This window comes from Harmonia axyridis, chromosome 4, assembly GCF_914767665.1.
Source record: "Harmonia axyridis chromosome 4, icHarAxyr1.1, whole genome shotgun sequence".
NCBI lineage: Eukaryota > Metazoa > Arthropoda > Insecta > Coleoptera > Coccinellidae > Harmonia > Harmonia axyridis.
Window position 1 is genome coordinate 4,329,809 of NC_059504.1, and position 16,390 is coordinate 4,346,198.

General features: G+C 34.3%; 2 protein-coding genes across 2 annotated transcripts; both read left to right on the forward strand.

Annotated features, from left to right (window-relative positions):
• Window positions 1-2,119: 2,119 nt before the first annotated feature.
• Window positions 2,120-2,926, forward strand: LOC123677767. The gene has a single exon (XM_045614464.1). The coding sequence runs from the start codon at window positions 2,141-2,143 to the stop codon at window positions 2,924-2,926; it is 786 nt and encodes a 261-aa protein (XP_045470420.1). The 5' UTR covers window positions 2,120-2,140.
• Window positions 2,927-8,564: 5,638 nt separating this feature from the next.
• On the forward strand, window positions 8,565-10,742 carry LOC123677755. The gene is made up of 2 exons (XM_045614447.1): window positions 8,565-8,721; window positions 10,331-10,742. The coding sequence occupies exons 1-2, from the start codon at window positions 8,671-8,673 to the stop codon at window positions 10,694-10,696; spliced, it is 417 nt and encodes a 138-aa protein (XP_045470403.1). The 5' UTR covers window positions 8,565-8,670; the 3' UTR covers window positions 10,697-10,742.
• The last annotated feature ends 5,648 nt before the right edge of the window (window positions 10,743-16,390 follow it).

The window sequence follows — 16,390 nt, forward strand, 5'->3', positions numbered from 1 at the left end:
ACTCGGATAACTTATAACTATAGTTACTTCGAATACTTACCATGTGTTTACTGCTGATCTTTGACCGTTTTCATAAGTATCTTATTCATTATAATTTTTGTTTTTTTTTATTCAAATTAACGTGTCTCAGCAGCTAGGCCATTGACACAAGGTACAATGTACTTATATCCTCTAGGCATAACAAATAATACATAAAAAATTCACAAAAAAGGAAACATTGAAGTTCACCATAATGTGGAGATCGAAATAGAAGGTGTTCTACACTTAAAAAGGTGTCAGAACAGTGATCGCACATAGGAGGTACATTTGATGACATCAAGTAGCCGTGTGTCAGCTTGGTATGTGATATTCTTAATCTCCTCATAACAATTTGGTCTTTATTTCTATTGAGAATGAATTTTATAGGGAATCAATTTCAGGTTGAATTGTATGTAGCTTGTTATTGCTGCTATTCTATTCTATTTTTGTTTATTTTGCCATAAAAGAGGAAATAATAAACCATAGTTTCAAATTCGCAGTTTTTTAATACGTCGTATTATAAGACTGTTTGTGGTTTGGACCAAAAATGTTCAGGGTGTTCGTAAGAAGATAATGAACGTGGACAACTCAAATTCATCAAAACTCAAGATTTTCAAATTAGAACCTATATTTTTATTATTTCAATCGATTCTCCGTACAAAAATAGTGGGGGTTACTTAAGCAACCTCTATACCTAAAATGAATACTTTTTTTAAGAGTTATCGAGGAAGAACTTTAAATAAGGAAAAACCGCAATTTTTAACTATGTGGAGTAGTCTGTGACTGTGTGAAAATACAGCAAGGAACTTAAATTCGATGTTTGTATAACTAAATTTTACATTTCATGATTTATAATCAATTTTTCGTTGGGATTGTTGAGAAATCCATAAACCAATACAATTTTCAATTACGAATAATTCATAACAATTCTTGAAATATCAAATTAAGTCATGGAAACATCGAATTTTAGTTTCTTTATGTGTTTTCCGGAAGTCACAGACTACTCCACACAGTTATAAATTGCGGTTTTTCCTCATTTAAAGTTCTTCCTCGATAACTCTTGAACTATTCATTTTAGGTATAGGGTTTGCTTAAGTAACCCCCATTGCTTTTGTACGTAGAATCGATTGAAATAATAAAAAATATAGGTTCTATTTTGAAAATCTAGAGTTTTGATGAATTCGAGTTGGCCAAATTCATGATCTTCTTATGGACACCCTGTACATTTTTGGTCCAAACCGAAAATAGTCTTATGATACTACGTATTTGCAGAATCGAAAAAGAAAAAAGTTTTTTCGAAAAAAGCTTTTTCTGCCGAAATATTCAAAGTAATGTTAGTTCTCATCGTCTCCATTTTTTTCGTAAGAAACCTATTAACTCATGAATCGTTGAGTTTTTGCCCAAGGTATTGCATATTGCCAAAATTGTCATAAAAAAAGCTATCTAAAGATGCAATTATATACTGGGTGGACCATTTGAAATAAGGAATAGTAGTCTGTTTTCGGTATAACCGAAAGTTGTAGAAATCTGGAAATATTTTAGGGAGAAAGATCATTGTCTCAAACCCCAATATGCAAATTTTCAGCCCAAAATTAGGATTAGTTTTCCATAAACGTCCCGGTGAATCACCCTGTATGCAGTGATGCCATTAATATCATTTCAAATTGTACAATTCCTATTGGATAATCTGTTACATTCGAAATTTAATTAGATTCTATAAATTGAGAGAAGGAATTTCATTTGAAAACCTGACATTGTCTTTCAATACGTTTATCTATTGATTTTTGGTCTTTGATTGTCCCGGACTCACTTTTTCTTTCACGTCAATTAGGATAGAAATCATGAAAATCATATTATTCAAACCTCTTATAATAGTTCTCATTAATTTTCAACATCCATAATTTTCCACCTGCAAAATCGGTCAGTGCATCCAATGCATCTCACGGATCTTGAAGAAAATCGGATCATGTAAGTGAGATCAAACACTTTGCAATTTACTAATCAATTAGTCAACATGCAATCTTAAACGTGCAAGGTATAAATAGTTTTTCATCTGGTATCAGAGCTCATTCATATCACTCATACTCACCTTAGAATAAGCAGTTAGTTCAAAGAAAAAAAAATGTGGTTGAAAACTCTAGTGATACTTAGTGTGGTCATCAGATCAATGGTGTTAAGTTCCTACGTAGACCCAGAAGAGAAAATAGTGATGAGAGTCATCAAAAAATGCACAGAATCACCATCCAGACTATCCTGCTTTGCAGACAAAGCTGCCAGTGTTCTAGAGAAGTACATCAATTCAAACATAACCCTTTTCGATGGTATTGAGCTGCAGAGGAATTCTGAACCATTTACCAACATCAGCGATTCGAGATCTTCAACTCCTTTCGCCAGATTCACTACAACCCTGTATAACTTCTTGGATACCCACACCGTGTCCTTGGATCTAACTGATGAGGCAAGGTCCAAAAAGAGGAAAGATAAAGAGGTCGACGAGGAATCTGACAAGGCCAGCGGAGGGGGTGGTGGAAGTGGAGGTAGCAGTGGTGGCAACTTGCTAGGAGGTTTGGGAGGTTTTGGAGGAGGTGGAGGTTCCAAAGGTGGAATGATGGGGGAAATAAGATACGCCAAATACGCTTTTATGGTACTTCTTGGTATTTTTGGGATGACTGGTCCAATTTTTATGAAAACTTTGGCGGTTGTAGCTGCTAAGGCTTTGATTGCCAGTAAGGCGGCGTTGATAATTGTTGGTTCCGTTGCGCTCAAGAAGATATTCCATAAAGAAAACGAGAAACCTGTTGTTAAGGTGCATACAATACATGAGGAGGAGCATGAGGACGAACACGATAGGATTTACCAAAATCAGATACCTTACAGTTATTACGGTGATTATCATAAGCCAGCGTAATGTTTTTGAATGATTGCTGTGTGCTATTTATTTATTTATTTATTTTTATTTATGATTACAAGAGAAATATAGACGTTTAACACATTCAAATCTATACATTTTTTCTTTCCTCCAGTATACACAAACGTTCAAACAAAGGTTCAACTTCTAAAAATTAAAAAGTGAGATCGAAATTCGGATAATCAGGGATCGTCAATTCTAGCACCGATCACCGATTTTGCGTAGACCCTACAGTTTTCAGGAAATTCGAACTCAAAATCTGGGAAAAAATTGAATTTCCATCCAAAAATCATTATATCTCCTAAATTATTCGTCACAGATCCATAAAATGAAATCGTTTTTTGAACATCGAGATCTGATCTGGAACATAGTGAGGTTTTAAGGGCATAGCTTAGGTCCAGGAGAAGTTGCAGCCTCGGGAATTTCATCCTTTTTTTTTCGGAAAATTTCAGATTTTTACCTATACACTTGAGGTCTGAGCATCGAAAGCGAAAAAATCAATATCTTTGAAATGGATGACATTTTTGAAAGACCGAAATCGAGATATTTTTCGGCAAATATGCGGCTAAAAACTGCGTTGAAAAATATAGGGTGTACCATTTAAGAAACGCCAACTCTCCTTCATATCTCTAAAACGGTAATCGATTCCTATGATATAAACCATAAAAATTATTGAAAAAAAAGTTTTTGAATTTCATTTTTAGAAACACCCTGTAATTCCAGAACGAATCAAAATATATATGATCAGCTTTCTGATAACTTATAGCGTATTCGACTGGCTGCACCAGTGCGAATTAATTCGAGCTACTTATGTCATTTAGCTCTACAAAAATTCGAATTAATTCGCACTGGTACAGCCAGTCGAATACGCTATTATTATTTCGAAACTCAGAGTAATAAACATAGATAGAGGGAGCGTACATCATTTTCAGTAAGCAAATTTTGTCCCCAAAATGAACTATCAAATTTGACATGAAGCGCGCGGAAATGAAAACATATCAGTGATACGATAATTCACTCAATTCTCGAGTATATTCCCAAAAAATGCACTTCTTATGTCCCATAGTGAATCAACGTTTCATATTAACTCGAAATGTATTGAAATAAATACCTAAATATATCAGAAATACAGAAAACAAAATTCAAGCGCTTCAAACTACGTGAAACAACCGATGACACTAGGAGAGCAAAAGTTGCCAAACCTTGAATTTCAGCAGGAAGATAAAGAGAATAATAAATATTCTGCTTATTGTAAATTCGACAATTAGAAAAATATCGGATTGCAAATATTCAAATTTTGTATATTTAATCGGGAATCACTGAAATAAATATATTTCATTTAATATACCTAATATACATTCGTATTGATATAGTAAAATTGTGGATTTGAAAATATCACAATGGGACAACGAAATCTTACCATGTTGGGGACATGTAAAAATTGCGTATACTCGCTCTATCTATGTTTATTACTCTACGTTTCGAAAAAAGAGTCCCGTCCTTGAAGATTTTCACTCTAAGTCTTATAATTCTCGAGGTACTTTCAATGGAACATCCTATACATTTCAATCCAAGCATTCCAATCCAAAAGATGATAATTCACCAAAAAAAAAAACAAATTAAATTTCCAACGTTTTTTTGAAGTAATCTGCACTACTTCAGCATTCTAAAATCCCGATAATTCAGGTCATTTCCCCTTATGAATCTCCCTGCAGACTGGCTGTACCGAATATCCCCGAACCCCCTCATCCAGAACAGGAAATAGGAAAACCGGAAATATCCTCTGGAATATTCACTTGCGGTCTGAGCATCAGGCGAGAAAATAAGTGGAATGCAGGGAACGTATAAAGCGCAGTTCACCATTCAATTACGCGCCCCTGTTAAAATTTAATTTGAGCCCTGAAATACGAAATGTAACTTTGTTTCCTATCCCGGGAAGCCGACGGGAGATGACTGGAGATATAACGCGCTCCGGATTATTCGGGTAACGGTTTAATATAATTTCTGCAGCGCGGTTTCGCTCAATCCCTTCGGAGGCTGCACGTGCACGGTCTAGGGACCGCCAATTTTCCATAGGGTAAATTCCCGACCATGGCGTTTCGGAACACAGCCGATTAACACCGACACGTCAGTTCGATCTCTCAACAATTGGCTTTTACGGTGACTTTCAGGGATATACAGGGTGATTCACCTATTAGACGTTTATGGAAAACTAATTATAATTTTGTGATGAAAATTTGTATGTTGGGGTTTGAGACAATGATCTTTCTCCCTGAAATATTTTCAGATATCTACAACTTCCGGTTATACTGGAAACAGACTACTACTTCCTTATTTTAAATGGCACACCCAGTATATTATTGCATCATTAGATAGCTTTTTTTATGACAATTTCGGCAATATGCCATACTTTGGGTGATAACTCGACGGTTCATGAGTTGATAGGGTTCTTATGAAAAAAATTGTGATGAGCCTAATTTCGATATCACCTGAAAAATTTTTTGTCGAAAAATTTTCGTAAAATTTTTTTTTCCCTTAGAAAATTGAAAAAAATTCATTCATCGATTCATTTTATTGATTGATTCGAGTATGTAGATCACGAAAATGCTTTAAGTTTGGCGATTAGTACACCATTTCAGAAATTATATATATTCCAGTGTAGATTACTTCAAAAAAACGTTGGAAATTTAATTTGGCGATTTAAATGTTTTTTTTTCTTTAATCGTCTTTTGGATTGGAATGCTTGGAGAGAAATGTATAAGGTGTCCCAAATTCGATGCTCACTGAAAGCATCTCGAGAACTATAAGACTTGGAGAAAAAAATCCTCAAGGACCCCAGATTTCTTTTTTTTATTAGAAAACATAACAAACAAAAAAAATAAGAGAGTATAGAAGGCAGATCATAAATATTTAGATTCGTTCTCGAGTTATAGGGTATTTCTGAAAAATTACTGTTACAAATATTTCACTATATCTTAGATAGTTCGAGATATTTGAAATGTATGAATATGAAAGTGAATATTCCAGAGGATATTTCCGGTTTTCCTATTTCCTGTTCTGGATGAGGGGGTTCGGGGATATTTGGTACAGCCAGTCTGCAGGGAGATTCATAAGGGGTAATGACTTGAATTATCGGGATTTTAGAATGCTGAAGTAGTGTAGATTACTTCAAAAAAACGTTGGAAATTTAATTCGGCGATTTGAATGTGCTCGTTGTTTTTTTTTAGTTAATTATTTTCTTTGATCATCTTCGGATGGAATTGGTGAAATATACATAATAAGAATTTGTACAAATTTAGTGTGACAAAATGGCGACTACGCCGGTTAAGAATTTCATCAAGTGAATTTTCAATGATTTTTTATTTTGGCATAAGTTTTGCTGTTTGATTAGAAAAACACAATTTTATGGTTTGAAATATACTTCATTATTCAGTAAAGTGTCCCTGAACATCGAAGTTCCCTGAAGTTAGACTCAATAAGGTTTGTAAATTACTCTTATGACCTCATCATTTGATGAAAAAAAACTTTCCAAGCATACCATGAAATACGATTAGTGTTACTGGGTGGATAAATCTTTTGGATTTTATGGAATATTATATGATTTTAATTGAACTAAAAAGTTTGTTTGTATTACGTAACGTATCTGTATTTTATGTTTTAATGAAGTAAGATTACAAATGTAAACATTTTTTATTGGTTGGTAACAGGCCAATTGATAATTTACCATAGTGACACACATTTTTTTGTCAAAATTCGATTTTATTATTCAACATAGTTACCTTCGAGGACGATACAGCGATTATAGCGATCTTCCAACTTTTCGATATCATTTTTGTATTACGATTTGTCTTTCCCTTCAAAATAAGCCTCAGTTTCGGCGATTACTTTTCATTGTCGCTTAATTTCTTTCCAGCGAGCATTTTTTTTTAGGTCTGAGAACAGGAAAAAGTCGCTGGGGGCCAGATCTGGCGAATACGGTGGATGCAGAAGCAATTCGAAGCCCAAATCATGCAATTTTGCCATTGATTTGTGACATGGCGCATTGTCTTGATAAAGTAGCATCTTATTTTTCTTCAAATGGGGCCCTTTCTTAATGATTCATTATTTAAACGATCCAATACCGCTATATAATAATCACTGTTGATGGTCTGGCAATTTTGGAGGTAATCAATGAATATTTTACCTTGAGCATCCCAGAATACTGATGCCATAACCTTGCCAGCTAACTGTTGTGTTTTTCCACAGTTTCAAATACTCCTCAGAATCATTAAGACGTTGTTGCTTTTGATCGATTGTGTGCTCGCGCATAACCCATTTTGCACACAGCTTTCTCATATAGAAATATTCGTGATGTACACGTTCAGATGATATCTTCACAATGTCTTCTTACTCCTTCAACTTCACGTTACGGTCATTCAAAATTATTTTGTGAATTTTTTGATTTTTTCGTCGGTGACAGCTCTTTTGAGCGTCCACTGCGTTCGCCGTCTTCGGTGCTCATTTCACCACGTTTAAACTTAGCATACCAATCAATGATGGTTGATTTTCCTGCTGCGCAGACCCCGGAAACTCTTCATCAAGCCAAGATTCTGCTTCAACTGTATTTTTTCCATTCAAAAAGCAATATTTCATAAGCACACGATATATTTTTTTTAAATATTCTCAAATAATAAAAGTAGCTACACTCACAACGCAATATATCACAAACAGAAGGTCGGACTGCAGTAAAATTTTGACACGTATCGTTTGAAGATTGGTACTAACTAAAAATCATATGGATTTAATACTAACACCGATAAATGTGCATCAGAATGGGGTCTTTTCAATTGGCCTAATAATGTTCTTTACATTGACAAACTTCCTTTGAAATGTTGGTATTTTTGGGGGCTGCAGCTCCAAAGCCTTCTTTCTCTCTAGCTGCACTAGTGTGACGCGTTGTATGTAGAATAGCAATTCTACATCCACATTAAAAAAAAAATCAAATATGAAACCATCTCCGCCATACTTCTTAGTCTATACGTCGCATTCACAAAAGACAAAATGACCGAAATAATAACAGGGGCGAAATCTTTTATCAAATAACAAAAGTAGCTACACTTACAACGCAATATCTTACAAAGTAATGGACTAATGTCAAATTTTGACATGTATCGTTTAAAGGTTGGTACTAACTAAAAATCATATGGATTTGAACGCCATCTGTGCATCAGTCCGGGGACTTTTCAATTGGCCTTATAATGGCATATATCAAATGGGTGAAAATCGAAAATTATCAAAAAAATTGAGAAAGCACTGACGTGAAGTCAGGAGCCTTTGAGCGCTTGTTGTTTCATTCACTAATCGCACCCTTGGAGGCCATATATACTATATAAATTTATGTGGTCTTCAAGGGCGCAATGAATAAAAGTGCGCTCAAAAGCTACCAATTTCACTGCATTTTTAATTTTTCGAATTCACATCACACGTTTGTGTTTAAAATTTTCAAACAAAGATGACGTCATATCATTTTAAACTCGAATGAACTTTTTATTCCTCATTAACTTTTTCCAATCTACACTTGACCTTTCAAGTATCACATTTTTCACACATCAAATCAACAATTAATTTTGAAATGAGATAAAAAAAATATGTCGTTTCCACCTAATTACTCAAAATCCACTAAATCAATGGCTCTATTATTCCATTATCATGCTATATATTTCGATGATACTAATGAAGAGCTACAGTCTTGAAACAAGATCGACATGAACAAATTGGTACTATTTGTGGTGGTTCTGCTTTTCGCAGCATTGGAGGTTAGTTTTATGTAAACATTTCTTTTTTATTGCAATAATTTCAAAATGTATTTTTTTCATGCGAATCCTATATTTTTATTTGAAAGAATTGTCAATTTGCTGAATCGTGCTTTCTCATCTTATCAATTCCTTATTCATATTCTCTTTGATCAGTTTTTTAAGATTAAATGATGTTTGCATTATAATAAGTGTCAGGATCAATGAATACTCGAAGAAAACTAGAGATTTATCTGAAATTATTTCTGCATTTTGTTATAGAATTATACCTATCTAATTGGAAATACTTCAGAGAATTTTCTGATCCTACATTCTATCTTTCATTTCATTCACTTTTCTCCTTCTAATAAATATTTCGAATCTACTTGTTGAAAAACTGTCAGAGGCATTTTTTTGAGATTGGCTCATTTTATCCTGGTGGAAAGACGAGTGGAAAGCTTCAAAATCTTTTTTTTTACACTTTTTCATCCTCATTTCACTTCCAATGCAAACATAACGCAAAGTAAACCATTCGAAGTGAATATGCTGATTTCACTCTTCATGGATGAGTAAAGATACATGTTTAGAGTGCATTGAAATTCCCATTCAATTAAAAATTTAATAATTTAAATATTTTCGGTCACACAAGTGCACTGGGAAACCTATTTTCATTCAAATTTTCTGTGTGTACAAGAAAAATGAAAGATACCTTGTACTAACCCTCGATAGAACCTTTTCGATAGAAAAATATAAAATTCCCGGATTTTCAGCTTTAGTCTAGTCCGTTTTTAACTTCACGTTTCGCCTTCTGCTGCTTATAGGTTATAAATTGTATTCGCTTTTGGATTTCTCCAAATTGTTCGGAGATATCTTGTTATAACCATTTTATTATAACAGAGTAATGAACATAGATAGAGGGAGTACACGCAATTTTTACATGTCCCCAAAATGCTTAGATTACCTTGTCGGATTGTGATAAATTTTCAAATCCATAATTTCACTATATCGTTATAAATGTATATTACATTGTATGAAATATATTTATTCGATTGATTTCCGATTAAATATGCAAATTTAAATATTTGGAATCCGATATTTTTCCTAATTTATAATAAGCAGAATATTTATTATTTTCTGTATCTATACCTGTTGAAATCCAAGGTTTGGCAACTTTTGCTCTCCTAGTGTCATCGGTTGTTTCACGTCGTTTGGCACGCTTGAAGTTTGTTTTCTAAATTTCTGATATATTTAGGTATTTATTTCAATATATTTTCAGTTAATATGACATTTTGATTCAGTAAGGAACATAAGAAATGCGTTCTTTATGGAGAAACTCGCGAAATGAGTGAAATATCGTTTCATATGTTTTCATTTCCGCTCGCTTCATGTCAAATTTGATAGTTCATGCTGGGGATAAAATTTGCTTACAATAAATGACATATGCTCTTCCTATGTTTATTACTCTAAGTATTTTAACTATAAAGACATAATTTAGGGCTTCTGGTTAACCAAAGCACTGATATATTCATTACTGGTGAGAGTAGTACGTCCTATAATTAAATTCATGCTTTCAAACTTTGACAGGTTCACCAACCCTCGATATCTAATAATCTATAGCTGTAACTTTTTTTAGGCCAAAACTCCAGAGTTCATCGAACTTGCTAAAAAACTTCATGAAGAATGTAACAAGAAAAGCCCAATCACCCCGGAAGTGGTGGCCAAAGTGAAAAAAGATGCTCAAATGGATGAAAATGATGATGCTCTCAAACAACATGCCCTGTGTCTTGCAAAAACTGGCAAACTGGTTGACGAGAATGCAAACATTCAGAATGATCTTATTCGGACCTACTTGACTAAGATGGGGTTGGAAAAAGACGTGGTTGAGAAGGCTATCGAGAAGTGTAGCAAAGTAGAGAAAGGAAAAGATGAAGCTCTCCATGTTGTCCGATTGCATAACTGTTATTACAAGAGCATTCCTTCAGAATACATTATTTTCTAATGAGTTATGTGATCCAAGATATATTCAATAAAGAAGCATTTTAGAATATTTGTTTCAATTTGTCATCATGTTCTCAAATCAAAATCACCTCAATACAATTCTGATGGCAATAGATATCAGACGCAATACTGTAATGAGTTCACTACAGCACTGTTTTTAGTTCATACTGTAATGAACTGATTACGATACTGAAATAGAGAAAATAAAATAAGATTAGCGATCAGTTTACGAATCTATGCAGTTCAAATCCCTGTAAGATTTTTCGATCATTTCTCTTCATGCATTAACTATTGGGGTTCATGTTTCTCAATTAGTTTGATTCAAATTTATTGCTAGATATCCTATTCTCTTAGGTGCTATTCGGAAGAAATATATAGAGAATAGGCTATAGTGTCCCTCGTATAATCTGATTGCTGCCATTATGCTCTGCAGAAGTATTTCGGTCCCTTGTCCATCATTAGAATTAACTCTCATTTATGTGAGTGACCAATGGACAACATAAACTGGTAAATACTTACATTACATTTTCCCCGGTTCAGTTCAATCAACAATTGTTCTCCAAGAACACATTTATTTATAATTATGCTGATTCCAGATAATACTAGGGATTATTTTTCAGTTAATCTTGATGATATAGGATTTTCGAATAAATTGAAAAACTCAGTTCATATATCTGATTTTGAAGCAATATACAGGGTGAGTCAATACTGATCGATCGGTCGATAATTCTTGAAAATTTTGGGCTGGCAGAAATGAAATTTTGAAGGAATCGACAGGGTATAAGCTTGAATTATTTTTGACTCTACAGGCTGATCCGAGAGTTGTGAAACACGAGACCACTCTGTTTTTCAAATGAGACTTTTATATCCTCTGTGAAATTCTGATTTCGAAATATCCCACTTGTCATCATTTATCTGTGGTACTTTTTGACATAGGCCACTTTTTTCGGCAAATTTGATGGATATGAAGGTTTAACATGAAAAACATATTTTGAAAACCGTTCGGGATGATTGTAAGATTTTTTTATTAAATTCCCGAAAAGTTTTCAAGTTTTTTGCAGATTTACGGATCAGTTTACAGGTGGTCCGAAAGAAACTACAATTTTTCGGAAATGACTAAAGAAAAATGAACCCATTTATGCAAATGTCAAGCCATGATTTTTTTTTGCCTTTCGGATAGCCTAGTTAGTAGGGATTCGTCAAGCCAAGAAGCTTGACAATTTAACCAACTATTTGACTTGAAAATCAAGCTCGCGAAAAATTACATACTTGAGCTTGACTTGACTTGATTTTAGATATTTATTGCTTGACTTGATATCAATCTACTTGATATTATCTGAGCTTGATATGCAGGCATATATTTTAGTAATCTCGTGCGCGCTTAGACTAAATAAGGGGATTCCTCGAGCGCCGAGAGACTGAAGCATTCGCCAGTGAGACTTTATTGTAGCTTTCTCACATTTCTATGAAATCTATAGATAGATTTTGGTAGTTTCAGAAATATCTATCCAAACTTGCCCAAAATGGCCAAGGATTTTTTATCAACGCTAGCATATTCAGCTCCTGTTGAAAGACAATTTTCCAGAGCTGCTCTCACAGTTTACTACAAAACCTACAATAGGTTAAGCGACGAATCTATAAGATGCCTTATGTGTCTTAGATCCTGGATGGAAAATGATGAAATCGATCAAAGACTGGAAGTTTCTCAATATTAAGATATTTTTGATTTCGTTATGATTTATAGTGATTTAATTCATGTTTGTATTTCAAAAAAGTTGATATTTTCGGTTCCTATTACCTTCGGAGAATTGTATTCTTTTGAATGCTTCAGTGGGGACCACATTGTGAATTTTTGCAATGACATATTAGGTGCGTGAACTTGAAACTTGCTAATCGAAAAATAATGAACGAAGATCTGAAATCTTTCTGAATTGAAGAAAAAATTCAAGTGAATGTTAACACGACAACCTCTCATTTCCAATAATAATAATAACACTATGGCTGATATTTCAAACGACCTTCCAAAAAAGTATTTCTCTGTAACCTTGAGGTCATTTCTGAAGGTGAAAATGGTTATTTTCGGTTTTTTTCCTGTCCAATCCTTCAATATAAACGATGTTTGTAGACGAATTCGACAAGAACAGACTGCATTCGTGTAATTATTAAGGAACCACCAGACTGTAAAATTGAATATAATAAACATTCGTAAATCTCAGTTAATATCTTGAGCTTGAGGTATACCTGAAAACATTAATTAAATTTCGAATTGCCATTAACATAATATCTTGCGGGAAATACAAACCAACCGAAAAAGTTCAGCGTTTGTTCCATTTTTAGACAAATCTCATAAAGAAAGAGGAGTAACTGTTGATTATTCGAATTGATTCTAAGCAGAATGAGATGAATTATTCATTTTAGAAAACATCACTTGAGTACTTATTGATGAATAACACTGAAAAAGTTCAAACTTTTTCGGAATCCAGCGAGAAATATTATTGTTACTAATAATTTAAATAACTAACTAACCTGACTGGTAGATTTTGGTACTTTCAGAAATTTCTTTCCAAACTTGGCCAAAATGGCCAAGGATTTTTTATCAACGCCAGCATCTTCAGCTACTGTTGAAAGACAATTTTCCAGAGCTGTTCTGTTACAAAAACCCGCAATAGGTTAGACGACAAATCTATAAGATGCCTCATGTGTATTAGATCTTTGATGGAAAATTATGAAATCTAACAAAGCCTGAAGGTTTTCAATATTAAGAAACTTTATATTTTATTATTTTTTATTTTGTTATGATTTATAGTGATTTAATTTATGTTTCTATTTCGAAAAAGTTGATAGTTTCGGTTCTTCTATAAAATAAGTTTAATAAATAGAAGTGTTTTTTACGAGGCTCCTTCTCATTTCATAATTTTTTTATTGATTTGACACTACACAAAAAAACTGCTAAAATCAAGTAACTTGATATGATTCAAGTACTTGATAATTAAATACTTGACTTGACTCGAGATTGAAAAACAACTAACGGGTGTTTTTTTCGAGGTATATAACTTTAAGTTGGCATTACTGTTCAAAATGGTGACCGATTTAACAGCTGTCAAGTGATTTATTCTCAGTTTGGTTTGGCAATTCATCATGAATAGACTCACGCCTGAAAAACGCTTGCAAATAGTGCAATTTTATTTCGAAAATAATGGTTCTGTGCGGAATACGTATCGCGCACTACGTCCATTTTATTTTGTTTAGCAATGAAGCGCACTTTTGGTTGAATGGCTACGTCAACAAACAAAACTGCCGCATATGGAGTGAAGCTCATCCTCAAGTGTATGTCGAAACACCGTTACATCTAGAAAAACTGACTGTTTGGTGCGCTTTATGGGCTGGTGGAATCATTGGTCCGTACTTCTTCAAAAACGATGATGGCCAGAACGTTACAGTCAATGGTGATCGGTATAGAGCCATGATTACTAACTTTTTCATTCCTGAATTAAACAACCATGATGTGGTTCCAACAAGACGGCGCAACATGTCACACAGCTCGTGCCACAATCGATTTATTGAAAGACACGTTTGGTGACCGCCTGATTTCACGTTTTGGACCTGTGAATTGGCCTCCAAGATCTTGTGATTTAACACCGCTAGACTACTTTCTGTTGGGCTATGTAAAGTCATTGGTCTATGCGGATAAGCCACAAACCCTTGACCATTTGGAAGACAACATTCGCCGTGTTATTGCCGATATACGGCCACAAATGTTGGAAAAAGTCATCGAAAATTGGACGTCCAGATTGGACTACATCCGAGCCAGCCGTGGCGGTACATATGCCAGAAATCATATTTAGAATGTAATGCCACAAGATTATCTTGCGGATAAATAAAATTCATGTCAATCGAATTATCCATCGTTGTTTTATTGCAATTTAAAGTTCTATAGCATCATTCACTTGACTTCAAGTGACATCAAGTGTCAAATCATATGAGCGACAAATATTGATGGGAATATCAGCTGCAAATACGCAGTCATTTCGAGGAATAGTTTTTTACACCCAATCAACAGATTCTTGAAACGGTAACTAGATTAAGTACCGGCAACAAGTGGAGCAAGCCAAAAATTCCACGCATACCCAAAGGACAGCGACGGCGTGACTAACTCACGTGTTCACGTGCGACGCTGTCTCTCCCATCGATTAGACGGCGTGCATGCTAATGCCTCTAGCTCGAGCAGTTAGTTGCTCCTCTATGCGGTGTCCGTCGCAGCCTTGGTCCTTCTGCCCAGGATCTCGCACCTTGAATTACCGTAAGTGCTCCATGTCTTGTCCTTGCATTGTCCTGCGCCGTTATGAGCGTGGCCGTCCAATGACGATATATACGATATGATATGAATTCGACGTTGCCACATCGTGCCTGGTCCTTCGAGCCGGATAGGAAGGAGGAGATGGTGCTGGTTAAGGTAACTGTGAACGGTAGGTGTCTTATTTCGTAATTTATCGTATCTTAGATGTTTTCAGATGAGATTTAATATTAGGCCATTTGGATACTAAAGTCAATTAATAATAATTGAATCACTGGACAATGATTAATTCCTATAGTATCAAGTCAAACATAAATAATTGAAAAAAATAACAAATTCATTTTAAATCAGATAAGAATTGTATAAGTTAAGGGTTGTTACAAGGATTTGTTATAACACAGGCTAGCAGACAGATATGAAACTGGAGCTGTACAGAAAAGTCTAAAATTCATTTAAAAATTGAAAAAAATTGTTGTCAGATTCTAAATTTCAGCAAGAAAATTTTTCCAACGACATCATTCTTAAGAGTACCGTATCATATCACAAGCTCATTTCGAACTATGCTATTAGGCCAATTGAAAAGTCCTCGGTCTGATGCACAGATGGCGGTGCTAGCATTAAATCCATATGATTTTTAGTTAGTACCAACCTTCAAACGATACGTGTCAAAATTTTACAGCAGTCTGACCATTAGTTTGTGAAATATTGCGTTTTGAGTGTAGCTACTTTTGTGATTTGAACAAAGATGGAAAAAAAGAATTTCGTGTGCTGATAAAATATTGCAATGCTGCGAAAAGCAGAACCACCACAAATAGTCCCAATTTGTTCATGTCGATCTTGTTTCAAGACTGTAACTCTTCATTATTATCATCGAAATATATATAGCATGATAATGGAATAATAGAGGCATTGATTTAGTGGATTTTGAGTAATTAGGTGGAAACGACATATTTTTATCTCATTTCAAAATTAATTGTTGATTTTATGTGTGAAAAATGTGATACTTGAAAGGTCAAGTGTAGATTGGAAAAAGTTAATGAGGAATTAAAAGTTCATTTTTTGAGTTTAAAATGATATGATGTCATCTTTGTTTGAATACTTAAAATTTTAAACACAATTTGAAAAATTAAAAATGCAGTGAAATTGGTAGCTTTTGGGCTCACTTTTATTCATTGCGCCCTTGAAGACCACATAACTGTGTATAGTATATATGGCCTCCAAGGGTGCGATCAGTGAATGAAAAAACAAGCGCTTAAAGGCTCCTGACTTCACGTCAGTGCTTTCTCAATTTTTTTGATAATTTTCGATTCTCACCCATTTGATATAGGCCATTATGAGGCCAATTGAAAAGTCCCCGGTCGGATGCACAGATGGCGGTTAAATCCATATAATTTTTAGTTA

Excerpts from the sequence above, each read along its gene's own strand:
- LOC123677755 (XM_045614447.1), top strand. The coding sequence starts at position 8,671 with ATGAACAAATTGGTACTATTTGTGGTGGTTCTGCTTTTCGCAGCATTG. Across the intron at positions 8,722-10,330 it reads TGCTTTTCGCAGCATTGGAG|GCCAAAACTCCAGAGTTCAT; the intron begins GTTAGTTTTATG and ends AACTTTTTTTAG.
- LOC123677767 (XM_045614464.1), top strand. The coding sequence starts at position 2,141 with ATGTGGTTGAAAACTCTAGTGATACTTAGTGTGGTCATCAGATCAATG.